Below are 27,799 nucleotides of genomic sequence, written 5' to 3'. Positions count from 1 at the left end.
AGACCACATCGCTGATGTCCTTCCGCCCAGTTCCGTGCTCCCGCCCAGCCCAGTGCTTCGTCTTCGTCTTCATAGCCACTGAAGAGGCATGGGTCACGCTGCCGTAGAGCTCCAGAACACAGGACCGTGGTTGGGAGGGGCGGCATGTTGAGGCAGTATCGTCCAGCGTGGTGTAAGAAGATGGCAATGTGCGGCTTCTTAGTTCCAGGGTGGACGGGAACGTACCCAGCAGCACCTCCACCAATTGTAGGGGTGCGTTTATTCAGTAAACCCAGATGGATCCAGCCGCTCAGGAGGAACTCGCTGCGGAGCGTCAGGCGTGGCGAATCTTCTTCTTCTTCCTTGATATTTGGCACATACCCACGAAGGGGGACTGGCCAAGGTTCAGTGTGGACTGCCAAATGTCCTACACAAACTGAATTAGTGTATTAAAGTAATTGACAACTAAACAAAAACATAAGATGTAAGATCACAAAAGTTATTGAAAGAAAAAAATATGAAGCAAAAATTTGGAATTTTGTAAATTTGGAATGCCATTAGCAAGGGAATCTGTCGTGGCGAATCAGCAAGGCAGCGACCAACTTCTTCGTCCTCGAGTGTGCCAGCACGCGATGCATGGCAGTGGCTATGATAAGACGAAGGTTACCACACTACAATATATATATATATATATATATATATATATATATATATATATATATATATATATATATATATATATTAACGCGGTAGCGTTAAGGAGCTCGTGTCGCAGAAAAGCCGGTGTCGTCGGCGGCGTTGGCCGTGAGCGATAAATCCCGACATGCACTTCATAAATAAAAAGCAACTTCCATGTGCGGCGCTGCCCCAACACGTGGCGCGCCACTCGCCCCTGACGTTTCGCCGTGCACCTTCACGGGTTGTAAAATGAAGCGTCTTTCCTTTCTTTAGATCACTATCTTCGCTCACCCGCTTCTCCCCTTCGGGCCGCGCGGGTACCGGTGCGAGGATGCCCCAATACCCTTGCGCTTAATAAGTTTTCTCGCTCTCTCCCCTTCCAACATCCAGCGTGCGTCACTCGACCAGTGGTGTTTAGGCGACGCGGCTCCTCTTTCCGCTCACAGCGTGATTGCTAGGTGCAGCGTCTGATGCCGGACGCCTCTGACGTGATCGCTGCGCCGTAGCGCTTCTGCTGGGAAAGCGTCCCCTGCGATGTAATAACGCTATCGCGTTCCACTCTTGAAGGCGAAGCTTAAGCGTCCTCCAATTTTTGTAACGAGAATTGCGCCAAACGTCCAGGCAACGCCCTGAGCCTAGAAGACTGCCGAAGTCCGAGAGCGGTCCGAGCAGCGGTCTGAGCGCGGTTCCAAGCAACTAACTTCGTCGTCTACGCCAACTAGCAACCACTTCATCGTCTACGTCAACTAGCCACTGATTGTCTCCGCTTCGTCGTCGACTATAGTTTGTATCACTGCCCCCTCCTCTGTAGCATCGACTCGATGCGACGCGGTGCTACTAGGAAGAAGTCAGCGAAAGGGTGCACTAAAGTGTCACAAGGACCCAGCGGCGTTGACGAAAAGTTCAGTCATGTACGATCATGATAGGGCTTCAGCCGAACCACGTGCACGACTTCAGTACGCTGTGGCCTTCGGGATGGAGCTGAAGCTACGGGAACAACGGCGTAGGTGATTTCACTGATACGGCGAACAATTTCGTAAGGGCCGAAGTATCGGCGCAGTAATTTTTCAGATAGGCCGCGATGACGAACAGGTGTCCAAACCCAGACGAGGTCGCCCGGCTCGTAAGTGACGATTCTTCGGCTGAGGTTATACCGAGCAGCGTCATTCGCCTGTTGTCGGTGGATTCTGAGGCGTGCTAGTTGCCGCGCTTCCTCAGCACGCTGAACAAAGATGTCGGCGTCAAGTTCGGCGTCAGAGCCGCAAGAAGGACTAACTGGCAACATGGCATCCAACGGCGTGCTCACTTGGCGACCGAAGACAAGTTGGAACGGGGTCAGTCGCGTCGTCTCTTGAGTGGCGGTATTGTACGCGAAAGTTATATAGGGCCAAAATCACATCCCAGGTGCGATGTTCTGCGTCCACATACATAGAAATCATGTCAGTGAGGGTGCGATTGAGGCGCTCCACCAGCCCGTTGGCCTGAGGGTGATACGCCGTCGCACGTCGATGGCTAGTGTGAGTCATAGTCATGACCAACCGAATTAGGCGAGCCGTAAAAGCTGTTCCACGGTCAGTGATTACCACGGCGGGGGCGCCATGACGTAGGACAATGTTATGAACGAAAAATTGAGCAACTTCGGCTGCAGTACCTTTAACAAGGGACGCTGTCTCTGCGTACCGTGTTAGGTAGTCTGTCGCGACGACTACCCAACGGTTGCTAGACGAGGACTTCGGAAAAGGACCGAGAAGATCCATGCCCACTTGATGAAAAGGGGACTTTGGCGGAGCAATACGCTGAAGAAATCCAGCAGGTTTCAATGGCGGAGACTTGCGACGTTGGCAGTCACGACATGAGCGTACATAAGCCCGCACCGATGGGAGTAACCTGGGCCAATAATACTTTTGATGAATTCGTGCAAGTGTACGGCTCACCCCCAGGTGGCCGGCGGTGGGTTCATCATGACAGGCACTCAATATATCTCGGCGCAACTCGGAGGGCACAACAAGGAGAAACGTCTCTTCACTGTTAGCGAAATTTCGCTTGTAGAGCACGTTACCACGCAGAGTGAACGTTTGAAGCCCACGATGAAAAACACGGGGAATACGGGCGTCGACGCCCTGCAGATAGTCGACGAGTGACGCTAACTCTGGGTCCATTCTCTGCAGCTGCGCCATTTGGGTTGTACTAATAGCCCCCAGAAAGGGAAAATCATCGACCGTTTCTTCTGGACATATGGCGATGGGCGAGCGCGACAGACAGTCAGCATCCTGATGCTTCCGTCCTGATTTGTATACGACTGTTACGTCATACTCTTGTAATCTAAGGCTCCATCTAGCCAATCGTCCTGAGGGGTCTCTGAGGCTCGCGAGCCAGCATAATGAATGGTGGTCGCTTATAACGCGGGAAGGTCGGCCGTAGAGGTATGGTCGGAACTTGGTGAGGGCCCATATTACCGCCAGACATTCTTTCTCAGTTGTTGAATAGTTAGTTTCGGAGCGGGTAAGTGTTCGGCTCGCGTAAGCGATGACCCGTTCTGCACCGTCTTGCCACTGAATTAGTACTGCACCAACCCCAACGTTGCTGGCATCAGTGTGAACGTCAGTTGCGGCGTTTTCGTCAAAATGGCCTAGTATCGGAGGATTCTGTAGGCGGCTGCGAAGCTCAAGGAAAGCGGCCTCTTGTACACTTCCCCACAGGAACGGCGTGTTATCTCGAGTCAGTGTGGTTAGCGGTTCTGCGATGTGCGAAAAGTCTCGTACAAAGCGTCTGTAATAGGAGCACAAACCTAAGAACCGTCGAACCGCTTTCTTGTCAGTAGGGTGCGGAAAACCAGAAACGGCAGCTGTCTTTTCAGGGTCCGGGCGAACACCTTTTGCGCTGACCACGTGACCAAGGAAGCGAAGTTCCTCAAAGCCGAAGTGACATTTCTCCGGTTTGATTGTCAGATTGGCGTCTCGGAGAGCTTTTAACACAAGGCGTAACCTTTCTAGGTGTTGGTCGAAGGTGGTCGAAAATATGACGACATCGTCCAGGTAAACCAAACACGACTGCCACTTCAAACCGGACAGAACGGTGTCCATCAAGCGTTGGAACGTGGCCGGTGCCGAACATAGGCCAAACGGTAGCACCTTAAACTCATATAAGCCATCGGGTGTCACGAAAGCCGTCTTCTCCCGGTCTCTCTCATCCACTTCTATTTGCCAGTACCCACTTTTTAGGTCTAGCGACGAGAAGTATCGGGCATCTCGCAGTCGATCGACTGCGTCGTCTATGCGGGGAAGTGGGTAATCGTCTTTTTAGTGACGAGATTAAGTTTTCTGTAATCGACACAGAACCGCAGAGTATTGTCCCCCTTTCTGACGAGAACAACCGGTGAAGCCCACGGGCTTGTAGACGGCTGAATGACATCGTCGGAAAGCATTTCGGTGACCTGTCTCTGAATCGCTGCTCGTTCCGTTGGAGAAACGCGGTATGGGCGTTGGCATACGGGGCGCGTGGTCTCGTCTGTTATTATACGGTGCTTGGCGACCGGAGTTCGGCCCACTTTGGCAGACGTTGCGAAGCAGTCTGCAAAATCTGCCAAGACAGCCGAAAGAAGATCCTTCTGAGCCGGCGATAACTCAGTGTTTATTTCGTCTGGTGGCAGAACGTGACGAGGTCCACTGTCGTCTTGAAGAGCTTCTTCCACGGTGCACAAATGTGGACACTCCGCGACGTCTTGGAGGAAGGAGATTACCGTGCCTTTGACGAGGTACTGAAATTCGTTCGAAAAGTTGGTGAGCAGAACGGTAGTGCAGCCATTCCGTAGGTGGACGAGGCCTCGGGCAACAATGAGACCCCTCTCAAGCAGCAGTGGGATATGACCCTCCGCCATGCCCTCAAAGTCATGAAATAGGTCATTCTGCGCGCGCATTACGACACTGCACCGTGGTGGCACCGTGACATCATCCTCCACAATACGCAGAGCATGGCTACAGGGATCGCGGGTGTCTAAGCGATAAGTGATACAAACTATAGTCGACGACGAAGCGGAGACAATCAGTGGCTAGTTGACGTAGACGATGAAGTGGTTGCTAGTTGGCGTAGACGACGAAGTTAGTTGCCTGGAACCGCGCTCAGACCGCTGCTCGTACCGCTCTCGGACTTCGGCAGTCTTCTAGGGCGAAGTAAACATTATTGAGCTTTCGCTCGTCACTCCAGCCGTTGTACCGAGCCACTCGCTCGAAGGTAGCCAGCCAATCCTCAGCGTCTTCGAAGACGTCGCCGTGAAAAGATGGTGGTGTTCGCGGCGGGTGGCAAAGGATCGGAGCTGAGAGCCTGGGATCAGTGGCCATGTCGAGGTGGCTCGAGAGTTGCGGCTGCGTGATCCTCGTAGGGGTGGAAAGGGGCCCAACCTCAGGCGACTGTCCGCGGAGGTGGCGACTGAGTCGCTGGTGGACCGGAGTCAGATCCGTCGTGAAGCGTGTAAACGTGGGAAAACGTACCCAGCGCACTCCACCAGACTGTAACGAGTATTGCGTCAAACGTCCAGGGAACGCCCTGAGCCTAGAAGACTGCCGAAGTCCGAGAGCGGTCCGAGCAGCGGTCTGAGCGCGGTTCCAGGCAACTAACTTCGTCGTCTACGCCAACTAGCAACCACTTCATCGTCTACGTCAACTAGCCACTGATTGTATATATATATATATATATATATATATATATATATATATATATATATATATATATATATATATATATTGTAGGGGTGTTTTTATTCAGTCGACGCAGATGGATCCGGCTGCTCGGGATGAACTCGCAGCGGGGCGTAAGGCGTAGCGAATCACACAGACAACGACCAACTTCTTCGTTCTTGAGAGCGGCAGCACGCGACGCATGTCAGTGGCTATAACGATGAAGATTACCACACTACAATATATATATATATATATATATATATATATATATATATATATATATATATATATATATATATATATATATATATATATATAATCATTCATGCGCATAAATTAAATCGCCGCTGTCCAGGGTATGACCTTTTAAGCAAAGGAGCCCAATACTTCGATCAGGTAATCAGGTACCGGAGATAGTCTGTGTAAAATGCTACCGCGATACGCCCGCCAAAGCAGCCCAAAAAAAAAAAAAAGAAAAAGAAAAGCTCTCTCATCCTCCGCTTCGGGAAACCAGCTTCCCTGTTCTGCTGGCCCGTCGGGCCGTTAGGCTGACGTCGGACTAGCAAACGACCTCCATTGGTCCATCTCGCTGACTGTCGGGTTAAAGATGACGTTCCCTCGCCACGGCCCGACTGAATGCAATGAATGCAGCGGCGCATGCTTCCTCACCCGTTTCGTTTTCGCGCACGCAGAGTGTCACGTCCCACCTCCCACCAAACGCGAAGCTTGCGGAGGCTAGACGACCGGGCAGGAGAGTGAAACACCTTTCCGAGTGAACGGTAGGAGAGAAATATGACAGAATCGGGTGATTGCGGTGGCTTTAACTGCGTTATTAATTACTCTTTTCAAAAACATTTTTTTCTATTTTCGACCAAAGGGTGCACAGTGGCCCTTTAAGAAAAAACAAAACGCGTCACATTTGCAATAATATTTTAACTTGTTTCTAGTAACCTCTCCAACCTCTCTCGGCCATTATTGCATCCGCTGCGTAGGTGCCCGAAGCTCTGACCGAAGCTTTCTTTACCTGCGGGGTGGGTGCGTCAGCGTCCCAGGTTCAACGTTGTGTTCTGACGTTTTCAAGCGTCTGCGTGTAGGCTACCTGTGTCAAACATTCAGTATTTAGTTATGCTGGTCGTGATAGAGCTTTACAGCAAAGCGAAGGCTGTGCGTGCTCATTGAGAAACTATTTGCCGCTGCGTGTGCCCATTTTCTAACAATGCGACAATGCTAGCGGGTTGGCCTCCGGACACGTCGCAAAAGTGGCGGCCTGCGCGGATACACACGAACGGCGTCTCGCTGTATCCCTTTATAATTGAACGGTGGGTGACATCTTTTTGCGCTCAAGACACGTGTCGCATTCCGCAAAGCCTTCGATCGTCTCCCTTTGCTACTTTTCTTTCTTTCTTTTTTCTATACTGCGTTGCATCACCGCACCGACGTTCGCTGATTGAATGTGCTTTAGCTGGTATCACTTGGAGGTTCTTATTGTCAGTGGGATATTTTTCAAAGATACGTTAAATGCTGAAGTTGATGCAAATTGCAAGCCTAACACTGACTCCTCTTAGCGACAAATGGAGCGCGAGCAAGACAATGCAATCGTGAACAGGGCGAGATTTTAGTTGTAGGGAGCGAAGCTGTATCGTAATTATTTTCACTTCGCAGACCCATGAACTTCTAAGTTGTAACGGTGCCCGTTTGAATTTCTTACCAAACCTCTTATAGCTATAGGTGTTCTAACGCTACCGTCACAGTTATCCCTTTCGATTTTCTTTGTTCTTTGGCACTGATGCTACTTCGCTTGTTCGCAAGTGTCTTGGCCTTTTATAATCTCACCGCGTCTCGTCTGGAGACCTACGCTCAGGTAATTTTGTTACCACGAGGATTTCGTGAAGACAATAACAGACGACTGAACGATGGTCGCCTTCAGTTCAAGATTTGCACTGTCGCGACACGTCTATGTATGCAATCGTGAGTTAATAAAGCCTTTCTTTTGATGCAACAGAGCTTCACTCATTTATGACCTTAGTGAAATGTCTCAGGCCATGTGATATGTGCTTGCCGAATTCACTTGAAGACCCCTTGTATGCAGAAAGGAGCCTGTAGAAATAAGCCACATAATGCGTTTACCTGACGCGCGACGAAAGGCAAGGCTAATGACGACGGAGCCGACGATGCTATATGATAAGACGGTCGAGGATGCCATAACATTTTAGTTAACGTAAAACTTGCCAGCATAGAAATTCATGTCTATAGTAAAAGTGCACAGTTACGGTGTCCATTTTTCCGCCTTATCCGTGCATCGTTCTGCCTCCGTCGTCGTTGGCATTGTCGTCCAAAGGTAAAAAAAAAATCAAATTTTCCGCCAATAGTACGCCACTGTGAGGTCACGGGTTTTCGTGACGTCGCATGTTTGTTTTGCATCACAGTTCGCAGGAGGCGCCGAGAAACTGAAGCATCTCTAAGTCGACACGCAGGCGATGGGAGTTTCGCTACCACGGGATCCTCTAGAATAATGTAACGCGACGGCCAGGCACGGAAGAGCGACATAGTAGCGGATGATAGCGCATTCCTGCATAAGCGCCACTCGCCTTTAACATATGTATTTCTGCATGTATTGCGCTGCGTATTGAGCTACGAGGGACGGCGCATTTCGCGTCTGGTCAGAACGGCCAGCTTGTCTCTTGTTCCTGATAAGACAGCACAAAGACAAGCTATCAAACAATACTCCAGAAACACATTGTGCGTGGTGGTAACTCTCTATAGCATTACAAGGACAAGACGAAAACAGACAGCAAACAACCAATTAGACACAATTCTCGTACTGTTAGCATAGATGGTACATGCTTAAATAACGCGATCAACCGCTATCAATTGCACTTGATTTTGAAACGTACAATCACGCGATATCACCTGGAGTTGCTTGTCATGACCGCCTCGTGGTTCGATCGAAATACGTTGGTTTTCAGGCCGCTGCTACATAAAGTGAATTTACTGTTGCATATCATTCAGCGTGGCCCTGGCGGCGTGCATGATGCGCAAGCACTCTGTGGAAATGATGCCTACGAGCAAGAAGCAGGGACCGCTTTATTTTGGCCGCGCATGCGAACGGGGCGCATTGCTCAAACTCTGAGCCTAACGTTACATGGCGCTGACTCGCTCCGCAAAGCACCAGTTCTACCCCGCCGGGGTGGCGCAGTGGTTACGACGCTCGACTACAGTTCCCAAGGACGCGGGATCGAATCCCGGCCTCGGCGGTAGCTTTTCGGTGGAGGCGAAAAGCAAGGCGTCCGTGTGCTGTGCGATGTCAGTGCACGTTAAAGAACCCCAGGTGGTCGAAATTTCCGGAGTCCTCCACTACGGCGTCTCTCATAGCCTGAGTTGCTTTGGGACGTTAAACCCCACAAACCAACCAACCAAAGCACCAGTTCTGGTGCCGACCCGTTTCAAAAGGTATGGCCCCGAGCATCATCATCAAGCATCATCAAGCATCATCTGCGCTTGACAAGGCTGCGCACCACTGTACGCGCAGACACGCTTAGATGACAGGTCTAATCACAGGCTCAGATAACCGTTAATGTCCACGCTAGCCAAGAGCAATGAAATGCTTTCTTTCACATGGATTGCGAAATGTTGCCAATCGGTACGAGGTGGGCACAGCAATGCAAGCTCCCATGAAATCATCTGAATGATGCACTTTGGTTATAAGGAAAGCAAAAGCATTAAAAAGTGACCACCGTTGCTACGTTAACCATAAATCTAGGTTTGGGCAGTGCAGAAAGCAGGTAATCTACATGCTACCTTGTCTTGTTATGATAAATACAATTGTAGGGCAGACTGGCAGTTATTTGAAAGTCCGCATGTTTGAACAAAGAAATTCTTCAACCCTAACACCACTCGAAAATTTGCCGAAACATTGCTGGACATGTAAATGCCATCCCCCTTTCTATAAGACTATTGTACTTAGCAAAGCACATAATCAGCGTACACGGAAAATTACTGAGGCATTCCATATTGTGAAAGGAAGGGAGAAGTCTGCCATTGACGCTTGCCATCAACTTGACCAAAAAATGAGATTGCGTATCTAGAATCAGTTGTTAAGTAGCACTGCACGTGTTTTCTTTTTTTTTTTTTGTTAGATTTGCGTTTATCCCAGATCTTTTGTCAGTTCATTTCGTTTTTCATTTTATTTTGTTTCCCTTCTCCTTTCTTCCGAAATGTATATTCTGTTAACGCTTCCAAAAAAAACTTCAGTTGTGAGAAGCGCTCGTGCCGCGTTTTAAGGCGAAAGCCTTTAATGGCTCATATGCTGTCGTAGACAAAATGTGTCCCGCTTTTGCGGTGCTCTAATTGGCCGAGGCGGGATGACGTCATATATTCTCGACCAATCTCAGAGCACCACCACAATATGCGCGAATGCGTGCCTTATATGACCATATGTCAATCAATGATAAATTACTACTAATTATTTAATCACCAATTGATGACTAACTGATTCATTGATTACCTAATTATTTACCAACTAATTATCAGATTATCTTTAATTATTAACTAATTAATCATTCACTCAGTGTCAGTTGCTTAACAGAATGCGGCCCTCAGACTTTCGCCTTTCATTACTTTCGTCGCTTAAGTCCCTCGTAATTAATTTTGCCTTTTTTCGTGTGCTTGTTTTCGCGCGCTGCGCTTAGAAAAGTGCAAGTGTTCCAACTCGCTGAGTTTAACATCCTTGTGAAGAAATGCTTTCACATTGTTATTGTTATTATTATTATTAAAATACAGATGTCAATCATCTGCGTCCGTGCCCGCTCTTAGATGTGGGACCCTCGGTTCGGCTCTCACTCTGGTAGATCCCCTCAGGTCCCGTCCCGAAGAGGTGGTGAGCAGTATGGGGTTTGGAGGAATTGGCAGAGGCTTACGGCAGAAAAGACTTTGCAAGAGATTTATCTACATGTTTACAAGAGTACAGGAAAATCATAAGAGGGACATACTGAGGGACATACAGACCAATCAGCTTACTGTCTGTTACGTATAAGGTATTTACTAAGGTAATCGCTAATAGAATCAGGACAACCTTAGTCTGCAATCAAGCAAAGGATCAAGCAGGGTTTCGGAAACGGTACTCTACTATCGATCATATCCATACCATCAATCAGGTGATAGAAAAATGCTCGGAATATAACCAGCCCTTATACATAGCATTCATTGATTACGAAAAAGCATTTGACTCAGTTTAAACCTCCGCGGTGATGCAGGCATTGCGAAATCAGGGGGTAGACGAGCCGTACGTGAAAGTGCTAGAAGATATATATAGTGGCTGCACAGCGACCATAGTTCTGCATAAAGAAAGCAACAAAATTCCCATAAAGAAAGGTGTTAGGCAAGGAGACACAATCTCCCCAGTACTATTCACAGCTTGTTTAGAGGACGTATTCAGAGACTTGGGATGGGAGCAGTTAGGGATAAGGGTAGATGGAGAATACCTCAGTAATCTGCGATTTGCTGATGACATTGCCTTGCTAAGCAACTCGGGGGATGAACTGCAAATAATGATTGATGACCTAGACAGAAAGTGTAGAAAGGTAGGCTTGAAAATCAATATGCAGAAGACTAAGGTCTTGTTCAACAGCCTCGGGAAGGAACAGCAGTTTACATTAGGTAGCGAAATATTAGAAGTAGTAGGCGAATATGTCTACTTAGGACAGGTAGTAACCGCAGATCCGGACCATGCAAAGGAAATAACAAGAAGAATAAGATTGGGATGGAGCGCATTTGGCAAGCACTCGCAGATTATGACTAGCAGCTTACCGGTATCGCTCAAGAGGAAAGTATACAACAGTTGCATCTTGCCTGTACTCACCTATGGGGCTGAAACGTGGAGGCTAACCAAGAGAGTCCTACTTAAGTTGAGGACAACCCAGAGGGCTATGGAACGAAAAATGGTAGGGGTAACATTAAGAGATAGAAAGCGTGCAGGGTGGGTCAGAGAAATAACTTAAGTTACCGACATTCTAGTGGAAATTAAGAAGAATAAATGGACATGGGCAGGACATGTAGTGCGAAGAGAGGATAACCGATGGTCGCTGAGGGTAACAAACTGGATTCCAAGGGAAGGAAAGCGTAGCAGGGGGCGGCAGAAAGTTAGGTGGGCGGATGAGATTAAGAAGTTCGCAGGGGTCAAGTGGATGAAGCTAGCACAGAACCGGGTTAAGTGGAGAAATATGGGAGAGGCCTTCGCCCTGCAGTGGGTATAATCAGGCTGATGATGATGATGATGATGATGACTGAGAGCGTAAAATAGAGCATGTCAAAAAGCCACCCGTGGGCTGCTTAAATACAGTCTGTCGTCCCCAGATCCCTAGAGTTGGAGACTTCAACTGCTTCTTCATCGTCCAATAGCCTTCGAGCCATTTCTTAGGCTCCACCCACCACGTGATTTATCACACCGACACACATCGTTTGTCCAGGAGTCACATGTTCGACCCGGCTGATAATATCGGAGAAGATGTTGTGGCTATCTCGGGGATGCTGTGGCTATCTTGTAGATGTTGTGCTATCTCAGAGATATTGTGGCTGTCTCGGAGATGTTGTGGCTACTTGCAGTCACGGGCCGCGATTCAGACTTGGCGTCGGCTGGGCGCATTTGATTCACAGTTCCAGGCCTTGACCGTGAGAATACAAGCAATACAAGTCCGGCAGAACACCATCTTGGCTGGCGACGCAACACGAGTGCAATTACTCGACCGGACGTCGAGCCTGCGTTCTCACCGCACAACCCACGCAACCTTCGCTGAGCTGATCACGTCATACGTGTTCATCATCAGTCTTCGGCCTTGATCCAAGCAGTGAGAACTAAGGCACCGACGTAGAAGTGGTTGTCCGGCGCGCGGCGAAATATCGAAGTGTTGTCCTATACCGCCGCGTTTTACCAACAAAGGAGTTAGCCGTGCACGGAGCTGCCGCCGCCGTTGCCGCCGCCGTTGCCGCCGCGTCATCGCCTCTCGAGTTGAACATCCGGCCGCGTGGAAGGGAGCTGAACCTTCGATCTTAACACCGCCCCCCCCCCCCCCCATCTCCGCCTTAGCAACACCGCCGAACGCACGCATACAAAAATTGAGACAACGTCATTCTGCTCTTGTCTTTCAATCGCACCTAGATACTGAAAACATATCATGCGACATTTTACACCCAATGGTTTTCGTTTTCACGACTGTGTTCTGTGCATGATGTAAGAATATTTTTCCACCATTGTACCGCGCTAGCTCCCCGGCTCTGGCGTTGCGCTGCTGACTGTATATTTCACCTGCCGAGCTCGACAGATCTTGAACCCTGACTGCGGCTGCTGTATTTCTACGCAAAAGTACATCCCTACTATCTGCAGTGCAAATGTGCCTTATTTGGACACCTACAAAGCACGAAACCTTCCGTGTAGTGTGCGGTGCCACCACGAGTCAATAAACCCCAGGTGATCGAAACCAGTGCGGAGCACACCACTACAGCTTTCCTGAATCCCGATAGGACATGTGCCAATTTTTCCCTGCGTGGCGAGCGATGTTCTGCACAGGGGTAGCTACAACAAAAACAGAAAACCAGTTACCTAAGCGAGTGATGAAACTTATCAAACAATGCGATAAGAGATAACAGTGAGTCACGCTGTTGCTAGTTTGGCCCAGAACAAAGACAGCTATCTTCTGGAGACATCGCTGGGGTTCGCAGCACTGACACGCGTCGTTATCTGAAATAACCGATACTTTTACCCTTGCGCGAGCAATGATGGCAAGCCGCTTGGAAACTGTAGGTTTGCCATAAACCTTCTTGCAGTCGCCTATTCTGGAGCGCAGCTCTTTGGCGCCCGTTCCTGGATTTCGCGTCGCCGTCGGCATCGGCGTGAGCCTCGTAGCCAGCTCCGCCCCCCCTCTTCCTGCGCGCGCTCCCCGTTCGCCACTGCCTATCGCCCCTCCCCCATCCTCCTGCCTGGCGGCGACGGTGCTCTCCGGTTGCCGAAATGCCGGCTCGCTATCAGCGGATCACGGTGCGTGCATCCCAAGCCGAAACGCATAAAGCCCCTCAATAAACTTTTTTGAGGGGCTTTAGAAACGCATAGTCACGTTTTCTTCACTCGCTAACGGCGTCAGCGGCATTAGTCAGCCGCTGCTATCTGTTAGTCGCGCAACTTTCCTATGGGACCACGCGCTGCCTCCCGCAACCTCCCGATAGCTTAATTGCTCTCATTTCTCCAACCACAAAGCTTCTTTCATGACAGCCAAGAACTCATAGTGTAGTGTTTTAAAATTAAAAGTTTTCTGTGATTGCACATACGTGTTTTGCTCGAAATCTTTGCCTCAATCTATCGAAAAGGTGAAACAGCTGATTAACTGCCTCAATTTTCGCATTACAAGTAACGAAATTGGCGGTAATTTTTTTTTTTCTTCAATTTTCAGCCGATATCAAGTCCAACAATGAGGCTTTAGCTTTACGTCCACGCATTCAAACATTTTTAGCATTCACGATCATTAAAATAGACCTTTCTACTTACACTTTGTTACACAGCAGTTGAAAGGGCAACGAATTCGCAGCCCTCAGCTTCCCATTACTGTTTCTTTGTAATCTTTGACTGTATCATGCGGCAGCGACAGGTGAGCTGCAGGAGCACGTGGGCATTTTAATAAGCTGCTAAAATGTCTTATTTTCTGTTAATTAAACTGATCAAGTACAACTACACGCAATTACTGGCATCAGTAAATAGTTTTTTTGTACGCATTAAGTTCTGCCTGGCAGCGAAAGAACTCATTTACGGAGGTTTGAATCTGGTTTGTTTTGGTTTGGTTTATGCGGTTTAACGTCCCAAGCCATGAGGGACGCTGTAGTGAAGGGCTCCAGAAATTTCGACCACCTGGGGTTCATTGAAATCGCACAGCACACGAGTGCCTTGCTTTTCGCGTGCATCGAAAAGCTGCCGCCACGGCCAGGATTCGATCCCGCATCCTTGGGTTAAGCAGTCGAGAGCCTTAACACTGAGTCACCACAGCGGGTTAAGACCTATAATGTCCAGATCGTATTCAAGTAAAGCTGTATCGTAAAGGCTACATCGTTTAGTGACCACAGCTTCGTCGTGTGTACCATTGGATCCAAGGAGGCTAAGCTGTGGCTTAATTCGGATCTATGGAAGCCTAACGGCAAAGATTGAAGTTTTACAGACACTTATACAGCGACACATATAAAGCATGTTAGAAGCGGAGCCCAAAGCGGCCGCCGGCCGCGGCCGGGATTCGATCCCGCTTCCTTGGATTCAGCAGTCGAGAACCCTAGCCGCTGAGCCACCGCAGCGGGGCACCTTTGAATAAGAAAGTCTGCTCACCACTAGACTCAAAGTCAGCAGTTCTTACACCGGAAATGACTCCGTGGTCGCTGTTTTGTGGTGGGTGGCGGTGCAGCGTAACACCTGAGACCCAGAGTAATGGCGTCGGAACATGCGGTTTGGGCGCTCTGCAGGTGAGAGCGCTATTTTTAAGGCGAAAGCCTTTAATGGCTCATGCTGTCGTGGACAAAATGTGTCCCGCTTTTGCGGCGGCTCTGATTGGACGAGGCGGGATGACTTCATAGAGGTCTCGACCAATCACAGAGCACCACCACAGCATGCGCGAATGTGTGCCTTATATGGCCATTAGTCAATCAATGATCAAATAATAATTAATGAGTAATGAATTAATTTACTAATAGGTGACTATATAAGTAATTCAATTACCTTATTAGTAATTAATTAATTAATTGTGTATTTATTAATTGCACAACTAGTGCATAATTATTTCCTATTCGATTAATTGATTACTGCTTAGTGCCAGTTGCGTAGCAGAATGCGGCACTCAGGCTTTCGCCTATCACTACTTTATTCGCTAAAGCCCATCGTAATTTTTCTCAGAACACACAGTCCTACCGATTACAGTGCAACTTCTCTACGTTTGTCCACACTGTCCCTTTTAGATCGCAACCTTCACCTCCAGAGCCTTCGATACGGTGGAAACCTTCACTCTTCGTTCGGCATAAGCACCATTCACTGTGTGTAGTGGGCAGGTTTCAGCAAAAATGTCACCGGAAAACATGGCTCTGGCAAAAATGTGCCCAAAAGGGTGCAATTTAACCTCAAGATTCAAGGACTCTATCAATCTGGCCTGGGAGCGAGGGGTGAGTTGCTGTTACTGTCAAGGACTTTTAGCGATTTCACCTTACAACTTGCTTTATGATTTTAGCTTCAGCCTTATTCACATATTTGTTCCCAGCTCTTTTCTTGCTTCCCACCTGCTGCAGTACTTTTTTGTTCTGTGCTATAAGCCTTAGACTACGTTTCTCAGTGGCGAGCGGCAATATTGTATGCTATGGCGCTTCCAACCATCCGCTTGAAAGTGGCCAAACATTAAAAAGACGCGGAACGTTCGTAACAAAAGAAAGTATAAACCTACATCTAACCTATACAAACCTAACCGGATCGAATGGTATTACGGGCTTTTCCCCTTGATTTTTCGCCATGCATTCTCTACTGCCTGTAAATATCACGGTCACCCAGAGAAGCCAGCTCCCCAAACAATCGTTACATCAGTTCTCAAAGGAGGAATCCGGTAAAACATGCAACGTCTTCAGTACTCAATTTCGGAATTATTCATTCTTAGGACCAATTCTTGGTTTCAGGACGTTTCTTTCCTGGGTGCCTCTTCCTCAGGGGTCTTCTCTTCCGGGGCGTTATTTCCGGGGCCGTATCCTCCCGGGACATTTTTTTTTTTTTTTTTCCGGGGACGTTTTAACCCGCAGCCGTAGTGGGCACAGGCAAACGCCACTGGGACGAAGGTCCCCGTGATGTGGCGCCGTAACACGGAAGATGGTCAGTGACCTAGTTCTGAGACGCACAACAACCATATGCTATTTATTCTAAAATAAATGGTGGAGATTTACGAGCATCGCTATAATTATTACGACATTAATAAGTGCATGGACGGGTAATAAACCGACTTGAGTGTTAGCAACCCGCGAAAGAATGAACTCAACAGCTTAGTAAGATTGACGCCATGGTTCGTGAATAAAAATAATAATAATATAGGAAGGCACACAGCCGGGCTTGGATTATAAAGGAGTACACGAAATGGCAACAAATTTTAAGGTCAAGAATGACTGAATATACGCCCTCTACTCTGTGCATAGGCAAGATGAAGCGCGGGTTTTAATCAGAGTATGATTTCATAACTGGAACCAATATTGTTCACCATATTTGCAAATTGCATCAGTTTTCCCCATCCCCCCTCTCCCCTCTTATACGCAGGACGTAAGCACGTTAGTCCTACGAAAGGACATTTGACGTTTCACTGTCTTGTCGTCGTAGATAACATGTGAACGTTCTTATAATGTCGGTCATATTTTATTGCGCAATCGAATATAGCGTGCGGTCTTTGATCACTGCCCCTGCAAAATGTAACACGAGAGTCACTTTGAAAACGTACCGATAAAAAGTTTATTTGTGCAGAAGCCATGACTGATTCTATATCGCGATCACTACAAGCGCAAAAATGAGCCAGACACTATATGTAACATTGCTCACGCCAGCGGTACGAAAATGTGATAGGGGATCACACGAACATAAAGTGATAGCTTTGATCACAGGTTGTTTCAAGCACATTTAGGAACTTGCCTGATATTTTACATGCCGGTCTCCGCCAAAAATATATTCATAAAGTATTATTTCGGGGATGCTATATGCAAAATGATCACTGAATGGAAAGCGGTATGTGGGGACGAGCAAAGATAAATGCAAAATATTATATATTCATGGCTGTGGTGACACTAGTCATAAACACCGTGAGAGGTAAAACATATAACGAAAGGAAGAGGTCCACCGGAAATTATATGCGTGCTCCGGCTTTGCAAAGATTAGCTCTATAGAGAAAGCACTCGTCAAAAACACAATTCCGTTGAACTGATGTCCGCAAGTAAATTTGGAATGCAAAAGCCTCATACAACACAACAAAATTTAGTTACAAGAGTGGATGGCGACCACGACGTCACCAGGAATCGGTGACGTCCGTTTTCGTTTAAGAATGCCTGAAGATGAGGGTAGTTTTGGGTTCGTTGTTTTAATTGGCACCGATTGCTTCCATGGCATGCGGACAAAACAATGCACGTGTCCTTTCTGGACGCTCGCTTAATTATCAAACACTGCAGAGTTTCGAATGCGCTGCGGATGCCGCATTATCTGCAGACGTATGTCGTGTTTTGTCTGGACAAGTGGTTCTGTTCGCGTGAGATTCGTCTGTCTGTTTGCACTGCTCAGGTAGCACCAAGCATTTGAATGTTATAAACGTGTTATGTAAATTGCCTGTACATTGCCTAACGTTGATGTGACAAAAACGAACATTAGTCGTAAGAAGCATTATATTAATTCTGACCTTTTAATGCTACTATAACGTTATATAATGGTTGATGTATTATAAACATTTAATTTTAGACGAAACAGTGTTTTAATATAACCTTCAGCACGTTAATATAATGTTTGTGTTATAGCTGTAAGCAAACACTGCAAATATATTTCAAGCACTGAATTCCAGTACTTTTGTCTATTTCTTTTTTTCAACACGCTTTTAAATAACACTTCTTTGAAACTAAATGTTTGAGACGATGCCTAGAGTGCTCACACAGTGTTATTGTTTTGTTAAAAAGAGTTGCTTATTATCCATTCCCGACCATCACCCATGGGGCACCACTCAGTGATGGACATGAAAGTTGACTATCTGCTATTTGTTCAGTATTGGGCTGTAGTGTCTCCCTCATTGTTGGTCTTTGGAAAGCGTTCAAGTTGTGTACCATTACGAGTTATGGGTCCACATGCTCGGGGGAGGTTGATTTGTCATTTTCAAGAATGTTACATTTATTTCGTATACATCTATGACTTATGGTATTTGAATTTACATTGAAACTTAGTTCTAAAATATATATGTAACATTGCTAAAACGTAAGAAAAAAAAAGGTTGTTCATTTCGTTACTCGAACTTTCAGTTTTTACAGTGAACTTTGGTCAGCGGAGAACATTTCGCGTAAATTAGTCTGGACGTGCTAATAATTATACACTTTGCGGCCGTCTCTAAAGCAGAAAAATGACCTAAAATGACTGTGTAGCATTTAGTACCCGAAAAACATAATTTCACGCGTTTTCAATATCCAAATTGGTCTTGGCTGCTTGGTGGACTGAAGTGCCTTTAAATGCAGCTACTGCAAGATAGTCAACAACAACAAACAAAAACTGCCATGTGACAGTTTTTAAAACCAAGTTTTTCATCAAGCATAATAAGCTGACGAAATTATCGTACACAAAAAGTGCCGTGGAGCTCTTCGGAGACGATTAGGTTAATCCGATACAGATGATGCTTTACAGCCAACAAAATCACTCGACCGCTAATACAACGATAAGTTATCGCACCACCTTGGTTGCTCCCGCCTCGCACATTTCACAGTCTGTCCACCTACCTGACAAACGGAAGGTACGGCGTGACATCACCGCGAGCGATGGCCCACACGAAGGTCAACAATGCACCACCGGCGAGCACCACGCCAAACACGAGCGGTATCCAGCCGACTCCGACGTGACGCATGACAGTCCTCGCCCTCCCGAACTAGCCGAGACAAGTTCGTTTACGACAACGTGCGCCACAACACACTACTCCAGCAACACACGCTATCCGCTCTAGGCGACTGTCAGCGCCGCCGCCACCCCCATCTGCTTTGTGCCAACAGAATGCAATATGACCCTCTGGGAACAGCAGCGCCAGCAATGTAGCAACAGCGGCAGAAACAGCTTCGAGCGCCGGTTCAACGCCGTCCGGCTGAATAAACAACGGATGTGAAGCTGCACGTCCGATACACGATGCCCGTCTCTGAAGAATCTTCACGTGGTTGGCAACGATGGTTTCTAGAAACTCGTCGAAGCGAGAGAGGAATCGAGGCGGCGTTGTCGTAAACGGAACAGGTCCGAATCTGCGACACTCCTCAGCCCGTGAATAGGCAGCTTAGGCAACTCCGACCGGCGATAACTGAAGATAAGGCAACTGCATGGCTTTCTTGCGGGAAGCGGCGAAGCCGGAGGTAGGAGCAGCTGATAACGATTATCGACAGCCCAACAAGCTGAGCTGAGCTTTGAGAGAGCCGATACTAGCTGTCTAATTACAGGTCGAAATGGCTTCCTAGTGTATGGGTTGTGAGCTGCGTTCCGTCTCTTAAAGTAAGCAATCAGTAATATCAGAATATGACTGAAACTATTGATTGTTGGTTCGTTTCTTTTAAAATTGTTTTCAAATGAGCTTAATGAGTGCTCATCCAGCTTCTATGCTTCTATATGTCAGTGCTCTTTGGAACACCCAGTATTAAAATACGTGTTAGATCCGAAGTTCAAACACTTGCAGCTAAAGCGGAGTGCTGAATGTACTGAAGATAAAATTAAATCCGTGATGCAGTTTTATATGCCAGCTAAATGGCATCCTCTACATAAAAGAAGAAAAAAGAAACGATTGAGTGTTTTCTGTAAGATAGTAAGCAATTTCACGTATCTCAAAAAAAAAAAAGCGGCAATACATGGGCGTAAGCGCCTCAGGTGTCACTTGGAGCGAGCATCGCAGTCGCGTGAAAGATTGCTATCAATATTACTCCTTCCTATCCACAGAGAAAAACGGAAAAGAGTTTTCTTCCAGTCTTTTAGAAACATTGCAGTATAGCGTATATCCCCCTAGTGTATATCACCTTCGGAGTGTATAGCCTAGAACCTAAGATCCCCTTTTTCATTGTTAGTCCGTCAGTTGACACTTTCTTATGTTTACTGTATTCCGAGAGATTAAATAAAGCTTAGTGAAAGAATATCCTTTCAGTTTATTTGTATTTGCTTTGTATTTGAGCTTCACTTTTCACTCCTCTTGACAAGATCTCTACAAATCAATAAACAAAAGGCAGTGATTGTAGACTGATTCGGCATTCGACTGATGATTCTGCAATTGCTATTTGATCGCTTCTCTTCGGTGCATGTATTGCTTGCTCACATCTATGTCTCTGCTGCCATGGCTACCTGTCACACAGATCGAAAGGTTATATTCATAAACTTTGTCTTGTAAAATTTGTTTGGTCAAGCGCGAACACAGCAGCATAATGTAAATAACATTTGTGCTGATATGTACGTCTGCTTCGTAGACAATTAATCCCGCCCAAATCTTAGAGTCGTATGCTCGTCCGGTACACGAGAGCACAGCACTACTTCCTTCTTTACATACAGCCTCCAGCTTCTCACGGACAGATGGAGGCCACAAATATCGTTTTACTAAAGCCCCTCTATTGGTCGATGGAAAACGTCATGGAGGGGCTTTAGGTTTTGCTGGTTTCATCCAGTCTGTTGCCGAATTTCCGCGCATGCTAAATGCGCCTCTCCTTGCTGCATTTTGCTTGATGAAAGCAGTACGCTCAACTCCCTCCGTTCCCCTGTCCTTCTTTGCTTTCGCTCCCCTTTGTACTTCTCCTCGCTATCCTTTCCCTATCCCCTTTTCTTCCCCGCCGTGTGCTTCAGAACTTACATAGCAATTGTCGCGGTCGGCAACACTGTTTTCCTTCCTTTGAGTCATAAAACCCCATATATCTAACTAATATTGTCACGTACACGGTGACTAAGGATACCAATGATAGCAGGGGGTAGCCCAGACACAAGAACACAGCAGCACAGACGCAAACGTGCAAGCGACACTTTGTCGTCCTCTTCCACTTCGTCCTCCTTTCACACCTCAGTCATGCGCCACCTGGCAACGCTAGGTGATGGGCGTTTGACGAACCTTCGAGGAAGAAGCAAAGCAGTGCTTGAAGTCTAGCAGCAGTTCCTCTAAAGCCCGCCGTTTCTCCTTCGACAAGTGGCAGTTAATGTCGATGTTGTCAAGAGATGGCTCGTTAGTTTCTACTGCCGTGGATGCAAAACAGACCGGATCGTGCGCAACATGGTCAGCAAAAGCGATAGCAGTCCCCGGGAACAAGTGTCGGTACTCGTTAGAAAAATTTGTGACAAGGAGTGCAGCCCGGCCATTGTGAAACGACAATAAACTTCGGGGAGCGCAAATGCCATGAGCAAGCAGGAGTGTATGGTTCGCCTCCGCTACAGCATCACCGGTACGGAAATCGTCACAGGTAACTTCCACAAGAGCACTGCTTCGCGGCGGCAGCGAGACGCTCTCAGCGGAAACACGAAGTGCGGTATTGCAAGGACTGCTACTATCTTGTTCGGTAGATTGTCCCATCGAAAACGTGACGAGTCTATTTCGCAGGTCGATAACTGCTCCGTACTCCCGCAGAAAGTCAATGCCGAGGATAAGGTCACGGAAGCAGTCACTTAAAACAACGCAACTAACGACGAACGTACGTCCTTTAATCTGAATGCGAGCCGTGCACATCCCCTTTGGAGTAACTATATGACCGCCGGCGGTTCGAAGGTACACACCTGGCCAAGCAGTGAGCACCTTCCTCAAAACAGTCGCCATGCGGCCACTCAAAATTGAATAATCTGCACCGGTGTCCACTAATGCATTGACCGTAGTGCGACCGTCTAAAATAACCGGAATGTCCAGAGAAACGCTTTTTGCTTCCCTAGGTGACGGTACCAGCAGCTCGCGGTCGGATCGAAGCGACGACGACGGGAGGTCTTCAACGCAGCGACTACCAGCGGCCTCGCCCCCGAAGGTCGCTGTTTTCAGTTTTCCCGGCCAGGGCTAGACGAGCGGCCTTGGTCCTCTCGCGAGGAACCGTGAGTGAACGAGGAGGAGCGCCTTGGCGAAGGGGAGCGGGGCTGACGCTGCGAACGAGATGAAGAACGCTGCTCCGCCAGGTACTCCTCAATAACTCGGGGTCGTTGACCAAACCGGGGAGGAGGCGAGTCGATGCGGAAGCCGTGGAGACCGAGGCGTCGATACGGACAATCCCGGTAGAGATGTCCTGGTTCACCGCAGTGGAAGCAAAGCGGACGGCGGTCAGGCGTGCGCCAAATGTCGGCTTTGCGTCGGGGCAGCGGACGATTGTCGAAGTTCTGCACTGGCTGCACCGAGGGCAGCGGAATTGTAGGTGACGCGAGAATGGGCGGTGGTGAAGGGGGAGCCTGACTCTGCAGAACTTCCGCATATGTGGGACGATTGTCGGTCCCCGACAGCAATGGCGGGCTCGGAACTACAGGCGAAATAGGGCTCTTGAGTGCCTGCCGCACCTCCTCCCGCACTATAGCAGAAACGGAAGATGGCGATTGCTGCAGAGGGCTCCAGAACTTGCTTAGTTCTTCGCGCACGACGCTGCGAATCAGTTCGCGCAATGCATCGGGATGCCGCTCTGAAGATGCAAATGATTCCGTGATTGTGCTTGTATGAAAAGATCGGTCATAAGCCACGGCACGTTGGTGTAGCACCTTTTCCATTGTGGTGGCCTCCGCAAGGAATCCGTTTACAGTCGACGGTGGGTTTCGCACAAGGCCTGCGAACAACTGCTCTTTCAAACCCTGCATCAAGTGCCTGACCTTTTTGTCCTCGGACATGGCGGGATCGGCTCGCCTGAAGAGGCGCGTCATGTCCTCGACGTATGCTTGGACACTCTCATTCGGCCTTTGGATGCGAGAGTGAATGGCACGTTCTGCATGCTCGCGACGATCTGCGCTAGTGTAAGCCTCGAGCAGTTGACGACGGAATTCCCGCCACGAAGTTAATGCTTGCTCTCGGTTCTCGAACCAGATACGGGCGCCGTCCTCAAGGCTGAAGTAGACGTTCCTTAGTTTGGCAGCATCGTCCCACTGGTTGAATGCAGCGACACGTTCAAACTGAAGGAACCAGTCCTCCACATCCTCAAAGAGGTCCCCATGGAAAGTCTTCGGTACCCGAGGGGCCTGCAAGGTGTAGTTACAGGCCGGTGCGACGCCCGTCACCTGCTGCGCAGGAGCACTAGATGTCATGGCGGCGGGTGATGGCTGAAACTCCGGAGACAGTCCCTGGAGCCGTCGACTGGAGCGATGCACGGGGGTGTCCAATGGTACAGGGCTGGCGCGACGTCTTGTAGATGGAGATTCTTGCATAGGCGATCGTTTTTACCCAGCACCTCCACCAGAATGTCACGTACACGGTGACTAAGGATACCAATGATAGCAGGGGGTAGCCCAGACACAAGAACACAGCAGCACAGACGCAAACGTGCAAGCGACACTTTGTCGTCCTCTTCCACTTCGTCCTCCTTTCACACCTCAGTCATGCGCCACCTGGCAACGCTAGGTGGCAATATTTTCATTAACCACTGCTACCACTCCGATCAGTGCCGGCATATACTCGCTGAATAGCACCGCAGGGTGAAGCTGGAGAATTCAATCTGCGTTTCCACCCGACTGGCCGTCGAACAACGGGAAGCTTGTGGAAACACTGGACACTCAACAGGTCCAATGATGGCGAAAGGGGAAACATTCTTCCAGTCGATGTCACGCTTCGTCAAACCAACTGGTGCGGCAATGTGACCTGAAAGCGTCAGAATCATCTGCTGAAAAACGGTTCCCACTGCCGCCACGTTCGCCGTGGTAGTAAATAGAGCGACGACCTATACAGTATCATTAAAGCCTGTCATTTACTAACGTTGACGAAAAAATACCGGCCCGTCTGGAAGGTGTTGAAGTATCGAGTGTTAGCTCATTGGTTGACTAGGCTCTATCCAGTCACGCATACACAGTCTAGCGCTGCCTAGCGGCGAAATTGCCATCACGTGATTGACGTGCACCATGCACCATTTCCAGTAGACCTCATCATGACAAATCATTTGCTACCACTCCTGTTTGTCTATGACTACCCCTTACCGAGTTATGCACCCACGGATTGAACGCCTGAAAGAACTGAATACCCGGAGCTTATAAGTCTGTGTTCGGAAGCTTTATCTCGAATTCAAAGCCCTAATGAAAACTAGGGTGCTCGAGGGCTGACCTGAGGATGCGGATTTTTATGTTCCTGCCGTGGCAGTCGCGTTAGGTAAAGGTGGGACGCAACGCGCCCGTGCACTTCGCGATATCAGTGCACGTGGTCATCGACAGGTGCAACGTGGTGGGCGAGGTTACCTGAGCCCTCCACTACGCCGTCCTTCATAACCGATATCGTGTTAATGCGCTAAACTCTAAATAACGTACCGCGTTTTTCGTTTTGGACTCTGTCGTGACGCTGGGACTAAGTCGACCCGGCCTTCGCTTGGTAGCGTGCACAGACTCCGGGTTCATGAAGGATTGAATCTTCGAAGTTGGTAAAATATATACAAGCAGGTTTAATGGCACTTTGAGAAAACTTATTTACATGATTATTTACATGAAAAAGAAGGGTACATCAGCAAAATGGCAAGCGTTAAGAGCTCATAGCGAGGAGCGTCTGGATGAGCCGTTTACCCAGGGCTCAGAGCGTTTTTTTTTTTTTTTGCTCTGCAATGTCCTTAAAACCCCCTATGTCCAGCCCCTCTCTGAAGATGCTGACCAACCAGTTCCAGGGCACGCCCCTCAGATCTCGGCATCCAATCGAACACATCACTGCACTGATGGTCTGATGCACTGACTGGTCCGGCATTGTTTCGTTGGGCGTGGTCACTTGTTGGCGGGAAGAGCTTGGGAACGGCGAGGAGGTACATTTCTATTCTTCAGCAAAGATTCGATATGCTGGTTCCGGTAAGTGGATTTCCTTCTCAGAAACCCAAGTGCACGTGCGCGCCGCATACTGCTCCCAGCATTGTCCCTTTCCAGCAATTGCAAATCTTTCCTGCATTCCCGGGAAATCCTCTAATGGCCGTAATCACCTTGCTCCTTTCTTGTCCTGTACGTCAGCGGACGTGTCACTCTGTCGTCTCCTTTGGACAGTAGGCATTCCTCACTGGACGATAGCACTTCTCGACGGGAAGGGTGAACAATTGAACGAAAGCACTTCCGGCTATTTCCCGCAGGGGGAAATTTCTTTGTATTTTTCTAGACGTTGCCTCGATAGGGCCAATTTGTCATTTGCAGGGTCTCCACAAAGCAAAACAGGCTTACTGTTACGACCGTGCATCATCCGCACTTGCGCGCTCTATTGTTCGCCTGTGGGCATGGATAAGTGCTGTGGATATGTGGTGTTGGTACAATGGCTCTAAGTGAGCCTGTTTCCAGGAATCCTGTTTTGTAAGCCTGTTTTGCTTTGTGGACACCCTGCAAATGCCAAATTGACCCTGTCAAGAGAACGTCTAGAAAAACACAAAGAAATGTCCCCCTGCGGGAAATAGCCGGAAGTGCTTTCGTTCAATTGTTCACCCTTCCCGTCGAGAAGTGCTATCGTCCAGTGAGGAATGCCTACTGTCCAAAGGAGACGACAGAGTGACACGTCCGCTGACGTACAGGACAAGAAAGGAGCAAGGTGATTACGGCCATTAAATGATTTCCCGGGAATGCAGGAAAGATTTGCAATTGTCGAAAAGGGACAATGCTGGGAGCATTATGTGGCGCGCACGTGCACTTGGGTTTCTGAGAAGTAAATCCACTTGTCGGAACCAGCCTATCGATTCTTGGCTGAAGAATAGAAATGTACCTCCTCGCCGTTCCCAAGCTTTTCCCGCCAACAAGTGACCAGGCCCAACGAAACAATGCCGGGCCAGTCAGTGCTTCAGACCATCAGTGCAGTGATGTGTTCGATTGGATGCCGATATCTGAGGGGCGTGTCCTGGATTTGGTTGGTCAGCATCTTCAGAGAGGGGCTGGACATAGGGGGTTTTAAGGACGCTGCAGAGCACGAAATGTCGCTCTGAGCCCTGGGTAAAAGGCTCATCCAGTCGCTTCTCGCTATGAACTCTTAACGCTTGCCATTTTGCTGATGTACCCTTCTTTTTCTTGTAAATAATCTTGTAAATAAGTTTTCTCAAAGTGCCATTAAACCTGCTTGTACATAGTTCACCAACTTCGAAGATTCAATCCTTCTTCAACCCGGAGTCTCTGCACGCTACCAAGTGAAGGCCGGGTCGACATAGCCCCAGCGTCACGACACTTACACAAAAGGATTCATGGAAACAGGCTCACTTAGCGCCCTTTGCACCAGCAGCACATATCCATGCCCACAGGCGAATAGAGCGCGCCAGTGCGAACGAGGCAAGGTCGTAACAACTCCTTCTTTGTTAAAAATTTCAGTGCAGTTTTTCTTTGTATAGAAGGCTGTTATCAATAGTAACACGAGCCGAAGTTTATTTGTTTTAGTTTTATAAACACGCAACACTTAATATTTTGTACCTGGTTAATGATGAAATAGGAAAGAGGCATTAGTCCTTCATAAGGCCTCCTCCAATAAGGTCTACGATAATGAATTCGACTTATCGTAATTACAGCTTCCGATGTATTATTATACTGATGTTTCCGTCCTGCCGACGTTACCTGTATTTATAGGTGCGGTCTCATTTTGTTCGCAAAAACTGGAGTTCGAGTTCCATTTTTAGTTCCAGTTGTCTGTTTGGACGGCAGGTGTTACTGTGATTCCAATTTAGAAATGCCAAAACATTTCTCACTAAGTGGTGCCATACAAAATTAAAAAAAAAATAACGGTGTATTTACCTAATCAGCAAGGGACAAAGGCTCAGACAAGAAAGCTAGCAGCGCAAATCTCTGTTCACGGGGCGTCCATCGTTAGGTATTGTTGCCTAACGAATTTTGTGAAGCATTGGCTGGGACTTACTTCTGTCAGTGAGTATTAGATAAAAATAATTAAAACCACTTATGCTAAAACAAATATGAATTCATTTAGATGTCCTGGGAAGATTTAATTACACAGCGTTGGATATAAGTCTGCATCATTAAAAATAACCGATATGTACAGTCTTTGTCAAAAGTATACGGCCCAAGGGGTTCGCTTCTAAGCACTCTAGCTAAGCCCCTGGAAGCAATGCTAGAATATATGGGTAAGCATAGAAAAGAATGGGGACTAGATTTATTGTCTACGAGATTTCGGACGGTGCAGATGTGTACAAAGCCACGTTAAGGGACTTAGAAGCAAAACCTTTGGGCCGTATATTTTTGACAAGGACTGTACGTACATGGTGTATCACAGCTAAATACAACCAAGGTTTTATGAAAGGCGGTGTATCCTATGGCCCAAATGAAATCTACTAAGAGCTGTTGACAGTCGGTTAACCTAGCCTGCAGTACATTTTTCCGTTCGCTAGCTTTAAATACTATTAATAGAACACTATCTAAGTTTTTTTTTTTTATTATTGGCTTCAGAAAGAAAGTGTCAATGCAAAAATTGCAGACAGCCCCAGAAAACGGCTGGCTATGTCGTGTTCGTCAAGCTATGATTTACGTGGCTTTATTCATTGCCCTACACACAATACAAGAACAACCACGAGATAGGGCAGAAATTTCAGCGCTCCCAGATTACCGACAAAGTAACCAAATACGCTTAATAATCTCTTCA

At 47.9% G+C, this 27,799-nt stretch overlaps 1 protein-coding gene across 1 annotated transcript in view; it reads right to left on the bottom strand.

Annotated features, from left to right (window-relative positions):
* LOC146191864 (DNA damage-regulated autophagy modulator protein 1-like) overlaps positions 1-19,358 on the bottom strand; it is a 38,535-nt gene extending 19,177 nt beyond the window's left edge. The window contains exon 1 of the mRNA XM_084602309.1: positions 18,834-19,358. Within this exon, the coding sequence (XP_084458435.1) occupies positions 18,834-18,958 (125 nt within the window). The 5' untranslated portion in view covers positions 18,959-19,358. The remainder of the gene's footprint in view (positions 1-18,833) is intronic.
* Positions 19,359-27,799: the final 8,441 nt, after the last annotated feature.

Source organism: Amblyomma maculatum, chromosome 4 (genome assembly GCF_055883805.1).
Source record: "Amblyomma maculatum isolate TAMU_Amacu chromosome 4, ASM5588380v1, whole genome shotgun sequence".
Classification (NCBI taxonomy): Eukaryota; Metazoa; Arthropoda; class Arachnida; order Ixodida; family Ixodidae; genus Amblyomma; species Amblyomma maculatum.
Note: the sequence above shows the minus strand (reverse complement) of the source record. Positions and strands in the feature narration are given on the sequence as shown.